This window comes from Salvelinus namaycush, chromosome 26 (genome assembly GCF_016432855.1).
Source record: "Salvelinus namaycush isolate Seneca chromosome 26, SaNama_1.0, whole genome shotgun sequence".
Lineage (NCBI taxonomy): Eukaryota > Metazoa > Chordata > Actinopteri > Salmoniformes > Salmonidae > Salvelinus > Salvelinus namaycush.
In genome coordinates, this window is record NC_052332.1 from 39,632,259 (window position 1) to 39,640,694 (window position 8,436).

An 8,436-nucleotide genomic window follows, 5' to 3' on the forward strand; every position below is an offset into this window, starting at 1 on the left:
AACTGACTTGCCTAGTAAAATAAAACCCACATCACAATAGCAACAAACGGGGATGTATTCTTTGTTTGTTTACATAATGAGTTTAATCAAATGTTATTCATCGCATGCTTGGTAAACAACAGGTGTAGACTAACAGTGAAATGCTAATTTACGGGCCCTTCCCAACAATGCAGCATAAGCATGGTGTCCATAGCGACAATCTTTTGTTTAACAAATGAAAAGACAGATCATCAAATTCTTTGCATGTTTTATTTTTATTTTCTTGATTATTTTTTTCAACTTTCAACTCACACGGTCATATTTTACATCTTTGCAATAAAACATGAATATAATAGTGTTGCTTAGGATTTCATAGATCCAAAAATATTTGACCCTTTTTTTTGTGGGGGGGGGGGATACGTAAGTTGAACCTGTTGTTGTAGTATGTGTGTGAATATGTGTGTGTGTGTGTGTGTGTGTGTGTGAGATCGAGACGGCTTAACACACACACTAACAGTACATCTCACGTTCGTCTTTCCTTCTATTCCCTTCTTCCCTCCTTCCTTCCTTCCTTCCTTCCCTCGCTCCCCCTCTCCCTCTCTCTCTCTCTCCCTCCCTCTCTCTCTCTGGGCTCCAGACTCAAGATATTGCTTACAGCTGTGAGGTTGTACAACTTAACTAATTAATCACACGTGATTTCATCGTCTTTAAATACAAACATCGATGCACAAATAATCCCACAGGATAAAAATAAATTAAAATGGGCCGAAAAAACAAAAACGGTCATGTGACAGGAAATAATCATCACGCTAATAAATAATAATATGTGATTGGTGGGAATACAAAAACAAAATGTTTGACACTGAATCCATTTCTTTGTTTCTTTTTTTTCTTTAAATAATTGACAAATGTGAGTAAAGGTTTCCTTGTTACGTTTCAATCTCATTCAGTTGATTTTAACTCCCTGTCCAGTCCGTACGTCTGTCCGTCTGTCCGTCGTTGCCTGAAGCCAAGATTGTATGTACATAGTTGACAAAAACAAATCACCAAATATACAAAGGACATCTTGTGGATATCTGGCAAAACACATCTTCATCCTCATCAACATCATTACCATCATCATCATCATCATCGTCATTATTACACATTATTGTCCATACAGAAAGTCATTCGTAAATGAAAGGTGATTAGGTCTGAGAGGTGACTGAAGGACTGTGATCTCTCCCTGCCTGCCAATCAGAGATCTCTCCCTGCCTGCCAATCAGAGACAGAGAGTAGGAAACAGAAAACTATTTACAAAAATCATATTCACCCTTCTGGGAGGTGAAAACAAATTCTACAAAAACACAATAAATTAAACAAATAAAATAAACCTAAAGAAATTAAATGAAAACAAAACAAAATAATATAAACATTTTTTAAATATTAACTTACAGAATAAACCCGATTTGGGTTTAAGCCAACAACGCTTTCTTCAATGGGAAGTACTGCTTCAGACAGGTTTAATACAGTTTTAAACCAGTTCAATCTAGTCGAGACCAGTTCAATCCAGTTTATACCAGTTTCATCTTTCTGTGGCAGTCTGGACCCCATCTCCTATAATTTAAAACGCCCTAAAAACTAAATAAACTTAACTAAATAAACTTAACTAAATAAACCTGACTAAATAAAACTAAATAAACCTAAATAAACCTGACTAAATAAACCTAAATAAACCTAACTAAATAAACCTAAATAAACCTGACTAAATAAACCTAACTAAATAAACCTAAATAAACCTAAATAAACCTAACTAAATAAACCTAAATAAACCTGACTAAATAAACCTAACTAAATAAACCTAAATAAACCTAAATAAACCTAACTAAATAAACCTAAATAAACCTCACTAAATAAACCTAAATAAACCTGACTAAATAAACCTAAATAAACCTGACTAAATAAACCTAAATAAAGCTAACTAAATAAACCTAAATAAAGCTAACTAAATAAAGCTAACTAAATAAACCTAAATAAAGCTAACTAAATAAAGCTAACTAAATAAAGCTAACTAAATAACTAAAGCAACAAAACAAAAGGTACTAATGTTATTTAGTCCTGTGAAGTGACAAGCGTTCTGTCCAGTGACATTAAAAGTCCTACGGGTTCCGACCCAGTCAACGTCTAGTAGTAGATTGGATCTTCTTCTTATTTGATCGTAGTTTCTTTTTATTAGGATTCCTTCAGGGTGTCGCGTGGCTGTAGTAAAAGGGTTGAAATGGCAGCGCACGTGAGCACGCACGTACACACAAATGGAAGATGTCTTACAGTAGCTGGGCTCTTCTTCCTTTTCAAGTGACATCATCACAGGAAGAAGAGTTCAAAGGGTTTTCTCCTTTTTATTCTCTCTTTCTTCTTGTTGCTTCCTGGTCGTACAGCGTGACCTTTCAACTCGCCTCCTCTCTTCCAATTTCTTCTATTTAAGTCCTCCTCCTTCCCTCTCTCTTTTTTTCCTTCTCTTTTCATCCTCATCATCCTCCTCTTCATCCTCCTCATCCTCCTCCTCTTCATCAACATCTTCATCCTCCTCCTCTTCATCCTCCTCTCCTCCTCTTCATCCTCCTCTCCATCCTCCTCCTCTCCTCCTCTTCATCCTCCTCTCCTCCTCTTCATCCTCCTCTCCTCCTCTTCATCCTCCTCTCCTCAGTACCTGTTCTGGTGTTCGTAGTGCCAGCGGTTGAAGTCGATGTTGAAAGCTACGATGCTGCCAGACGCCATGCCAGTGATCAGAGTCCTGCAGACAGAGATGGAGAGAGAGAGAGAGAGAGAGAGAGAGAGAGAGAGAGAGAGAGATGGAGAAAGAGAGAGACAGAGACAGAGAGAGAGAGAGAGAGAGACAGAGACAGAGAGAGAGAGAGAGACAGAGATGGAGAAAGAGAGAGAGACAGAGAGAGAGAGAGAGAGAGAGAGAGAGAGGAGACAGAGATGGAGAAAGAGAGAGAGACAGAGAGAGAGAGAGAGAGAGAGAGAGGAGACAGAGATGGAGAAAGAGAGAGAGAGACAGAGAGAGAGAGACAGAGAGAGATAGAGAGAGAGAGAGAGAGAGAGAGAGAGAGAGAGAGAGAGAGAGAGAGAGAGAGAGAGAGAGAGAACATTAGAAAGACCGTTATATACACTGAGCTCCTTCCATGACAGACTGACCAGGTGAATCAGAGGTGAAACCTATGATCTCCTATTGATGTCACCTGTTAAATCCACACCCTCCCCTTCCTCCCACCTCCCACCTCCCCTCCCCACCTCTGGTCGTGAGAGAGGTCCATGGCGCGGATGCCAGCGTCACAGCCTGGGTAGATGTAGAGCTGTTTGAAGTCACAGGCCTGCCACACCTCTACCACCCCGTTGTCTCCTCCTGTCACCAGGTTCTGACCGTCACTACTCAACAGGATCGCCTGGAGGGAGGGGGGGGTCGGAGGGAGGGGGGTGGAGAAGGGGGAGGTGGGTGGAAGAGGGAGAGAGGGGTGAAGGGGGGAGGGAACAGGGAGGAAGAAGACGGAGGGAGAGGGAAATAATGTGGAGAGGAGAGATAAACCAGCAGCAAACATGGCTTAGTCTGTGTGTGTGTGTGTGTGTGTGTGTGTGTGTGTGTGTGTGTGTGTGTGTGTGTGTGTGTGTGTGTGTGTGTGTGTGTGTGTGTGTGTGTGTGTGTGCGTGCGTGCGTGCGTGCGTGCGTGCGTGCGTGTGTGTGTGTGTGTATATAATATCTAATAGTGATATAATATAGACCCGGTATCTGTGGTCGTACCCGTGTCGAGTCGTTGACCTCCATCTGAGCCAGGAGTTTCCCGTTGATGCTGAAGTTACAGAAGCGTCCTCTCTCATAACAGATGATACAGTGGCCCTCGCTGGACACAGAGATGAGGCGGGGCCTCAGGCACAACTCTGGGCCCTCCAGGGCCCGCAGCAGATCCCCTGTTATAGTATGGACCAGACAAGGACCCTCTGGAGAGAGAGAGAAAGAGAGATTTGGAAACACATCACACACATCACACACACACACACACACACACACACACACACACACACACACACACACACACACACACACACACACACACACACACACACACACACGTACACACACAGACCTTTGGCCCCACTGATGACCAGTCCCAGCTCAGCGCAGACGGACACACACACCACCTCATGGTCGTGACCCGTCAGCACAGCTCTAGGAGCAGGGTAGTCACCTAGGAAACACACAGATCAGAGCAGGAAGTTCAACATGAGGTAGAACTACCTTAAACTGTTCCATTCCCAGTCCTAGACCAAAGCATCTTGAATGGTACGGAGCCACACAAACCAAACAGATACCACAGCCCCACTACTCCCCACACAAACTTACTGTTGTTGGGGTTGTCTCCTATGATGTGATGGCGTCCGCTCCAGTACCACAGCAGCAAGGTAGCGTCTCTGGACCCCGACACGATGTAACAGTCCCCCCCGATGTAGCTCTCTGACCGGGCCAGGCACGTCACCACGTCCCAGTGGCCAAACACTATCTGGGTAAGCTTACCTACAGAGGAGAGGGGAGAGAGGATGGAGGGGGAGAGAGGGGAGAGAGGAGGGAGAGGGGGGAGAGGAGGAGAGGAGGAGAGAGGGAGAGGAGGGAGAGGAGGGAGAGGAGGGGAGAGAGAGAGGAGGGAGAGGAGGGAGGGGGAGAGAGGGGAGAGAGGAGTGAGGGTGAGAGATGGGAAGACTGTACTGTAATACAGGCCAGTTTACCTTCAGAGGGGAGATATATAATGTAATGTAATATTAAGCGGCTCCATAAATAACAATGTTCATCTCAGTTATGGGAATGTTATGAAATGTTATGGGTTCAACATTGAACCTGGGTTCCAGATGAAAGGTGCTATTTATTTATTTATTTACTTAGCCAAGTTAGTTTAGAACAAATTCTTACTTACAATTACGGCCTAGGAACAGTGGATTAACTGCCTTGTTCAGAGGCAGAATAACAGATTTTGACCTTGTCAGCTCGGGGATTCGATCTTGCAACCTTTCGGTTACTAGTCCAAAGCTCTAACCACTAGGTTACCTGCTGGTTACTGGCCCAAAGCTCTAACCACTAGGTTACCTGCTGGTTACTGGCCCAAACGCTCTAACCACTAGGCTACCTGCTGGTTACTGGCCAAACGCCTACCACTGGTACTACTCTGTTACTGACCCAAAGCTCTAACCACTAGGTTACCTGCTGGTTACTGACCCAAAGCTCTAACCACTAGGTTACCTGCTGGTTACTGACCCAAAGCTCTAACCACTAGGTTACCTGCTGGTTACTGACCCAAAGCTCTAACCACTAGGTTACCTGCTGGTTACTGACCCAAAGCTCTAACCACTAGGTTACCTGCTGGTTACTGGCCCAAAGCTCTAACCACAGGTTACCTGCTGTTACTGACCAAAGCTCTAACCACTAGGTTACCTGCTGGTTACTGGCCCAAAGCTCTAACCACTAGGTTACCTGCTGGTTACTGACCCAAAGCTCTAACCACTAGGTTACCTGCTGGTTACTGACGCAAAGCTCTAACCACTAGGTTACCTGCTGGTTACTGACCCAAAGCTCTAACCACTAGGTTACCTGCTGGTTACTGGCCCAAAGCTCTAACCACTAGGTTACCTGCTGGTTACTGACGCAAAGCTCTAACCACTAGGTTACCTGCTGGTTACTGGCCCAAAGCTCTAACCATTAGGTTACCTGCTGGTTACTGACCCAAAGCTCTAACCACTAGGTTACCTGCTGGTTACTGGCCCAAAGCTCTAACCACTAGGTTACCTGCTGGTTACTGGCCCAAAGCTCTAACCACTAGGTTACCTGCTGGTTACTGACGCAAAGCTCTAACCACTAGGTTACCTGCTGGTTACTGGCCCAAAGCTCTAACCACTAGGTTACCTGCTGGTTACTGACCCAAACGCTCTAACCACTAGGTTACCTGCCGCTAGTTGGAAGCAGAAAGACTTCTATTTGTCCTCTTCATTCAGAGGGTTCCTCTACAGGGACAAATGGTGCCACATACCTCTATTTTCCTCTTAGAGTATATGGTAGTAGTATTAGAGTAGTAGTATTAGTACTGTAGTAGTACTATGGCAGAGTTACCTGTCTCTGTACACTCAGAAGCTCTTGCCCCAGTATAAATACTATATAGTATAGTAGTAGTATTAGTATAATATAGTATTATATTAGTACTATGGCAGTATTACCTGTCTCAGTAGAGTAGACTCTGAAGCTCTTGTCCCAGTATAAATACTATATAGTATAGCAGTAGTATTAGTATAGTATTACCTGTCTCAGTAGAGTAGACTCTGAAGCTCTTGTCCCAGTATAAATACTATATAGTATAGTAGTAGTATTAGTATAATATAGTATTATATTAGTACTATGGCAGTATTACCTGTCTCAGTAGAGTAGACTCTGAAGCTCTTGTCCCAGAAGCCACAGACCAGGATGTAGCGGTTGTCGGCGGTAACCACGAAGCAGTGTGTGTTGATCTGGATGCTCTGGTCCACCAGGTCTGTGATCTGACGCTTACTCACACCTGAGTTGTTGGCTACACACACACACACAAACACACACACACACACACACACACACACACACACACACACACACACACACACACACACACACACACACACACACACACACACACACACAAACACAAACACAATAATTATCTTAATTTTAATATGAGGTATATGATCTTGTGCTAACAACCCGATGGAATGTAAAAGCGTAACCTGAACTTTGCCCCCAGAAAACTGACCTATGAGAGGGTCCATCTCTATGGGCAGGTGATGAGCCTGTTCCAGGGAGTAACCTGGAGCGCCCCGCAGACCTGAGAAAACACACAGTGGTTAGATTGTCCAGAACAACAGATAAACACACTCAATCTCAGTCTTCCACTTACAGTACTGTCTCTCTCTCAATTCTAAAGGGGCTTTATTGGCTTGGGAAACATATCTTTACATTGCCTAAACAATTTCTCTCTCTCTCTCTGTCTCTCTTCTCTCTCTCTCTTTCTCTCTCTCCCACTCTTTCTCTCTCTCTCTCTCTCTCTCTCTCTCTTCTCTCTCTCTCTCTCTCTCTCTTCTCTCTCTCCCTCTTCTCTCTCTCTCTCTCTCTCTCTCTCTCGTCTCTCTCTTCTCTCTGTCTCTCTCTCTCTTCTCACTCTCTTCTCTCTCTCTCCCCTCTTCTCTCCCTTTCTCTTTCTCTCTCTTCTCCTCTCTCTCTCCTCTCTCTCTCTCTCTCCTCTCTTCTCTCTTCTCTATCTCTCTTTCTCTCTCTTCCCCCTCTCTCTTCTCTCTCTCTCTCTCTCTCTCTCTCTCTTCTCTCTCTTCTCTCTCTCTCTCTCTTTTCTCTCTCTCTCTCTCTCTCTCTCCTCTCTTCTCTTCTTCTCTCTCTCTCTTCTCTCTCTCCCACTCTTTCTCTCTCTCTCACTCTCTATACTTTGATCATGACGCTCTCAAGTTCACATCGGTGCTCTCTCGTCTTCTCTCGCGTCATGCTCTTGAGCTCTGCCCTTCATCGTCTCTCATCGTAATTCGTCTCCTCGTCCCAGTCTGTTGTCTCTCAGTCATCTGCGATCGTCGCGTGCTACAGTTTCTCTCCACTCCTGTCTAGCTCTCTCATATCTCTCTAACGTATGCAAACGGTTCTTCGCCTTACAGAGTATCGCGGTAATTCATCTCTTTTCATTCGGTGCGTTTTGGCTCCAGGAGGAGCTGCGCTCTCGTCCAGTTCGCGCAGCCCATCTCTCTTTCTCTCTCTGTTCTCTCTCTCATCTCTCTCATAAACTCTCTATCCTCTCATCCTCGTCTCCCTGTAAATCTCTCTCTCTCTGTCCCTCCTCTCACGACTCCTGTCCGATCCTTATCTCCTCCACATCCCGCTCTCTCCTCCTCTCCGTCTGTCCTCTCACACACCCTACTCTCATCCGTGTACGAAATAAAAGACCACGCTCAGATCAGGGGCCATTTCCTGACCTCGGTCTCTCCTCGTTTCTTCCCTCCAGGCTCAGAATTGCCGTATGCATCGTCTCAGCGAACGATTAGACTCCTCTCGACCATTCGCCCATGTGTCTTCGCTCTCTCTGCGTTCTCTCGGCTGAGCAGTTCTGTTCCTCTTCGCTCGGGTTCGGTTGGGTCACTCCAAGTGACGGCCTCAATCTAGCTTCTCAGGACGCCGCTCGAGCGCAAGAGATCTCGAAGGGAGGTCAAGCTGGGTTTGCAGCGTGCTCTCGCTGAAGGGACTCAACGAGGAGATCGGGATCTCGATCATAGACCCGAGGCTGGGGGCCTGCCGGTTCTCCACTCTCCCTCGCCCCTCTCTCTCATCCAATAGTCGACTCGGGGTGCTGGAATCTAAAAAAAAAAAAAAACAAAAGCAGAGGGAGGACCACTCACCAAACGTTAACGTCACAA

At 45.3% G+C, this 8,436-nt stretch overlaps 1 protein-coding gene across 1 annotated transcript; it reads right to left on the reverse strand.

Moving 5' to 3' along the window:
* Positions 1-2,594: 2,594 nt before the first annotated feature.
* On the reverse strand, positions 2,595-7,056 carry nbeaa (neurobeachin a). The gene is made up of 7 exons (XM_038965367.1): positions 6,780-7,056; positions 6,408-6,563; positions 4,361-4,531; positions 4,104-4,205; positions 3,761-3,957; positions 3,256-3,407; positions 2,595-2,752 (listed from the first exon to the last, which is right to left on the reverse strand). The coding sequence occupies exons 1-7, from the start codon at positions 6,793-6,795 to the stop codon at positions 2,662-2,664; spliced, it is 885 nt and encodes a 294-aa protein (XP_038821295.1). The 5' UTR covers positions 6,796-7,056; the 3' UTR covers positions 2,595-2,661.
* Between the last annotated feature and the right edge of the window lie 1,380 nt (positions 7,057-8,436).

What these genes read in the sequence shown, in the direction of transcription:
- nbeaa (XM_038965367.1), bottom strand. An exon ending in AGTCTACTCTACTGAGACAG is followed by an intron (nt 4,532 to 6,407) that starts GTAATACTGCCA and finishes TCTCCTCTGTAG; the next exon opens with GTAAGCTTACCCAGATAGTG. An exon ending in GACCTCTCTCACGACCAGAG is followed by an intron (nt 2,753 to 3,255) that starts GTGGGGAGGGGA and finishes CTCTGTCTGCAG; the next exon opens with GACTCTGATCACTGGCATGG.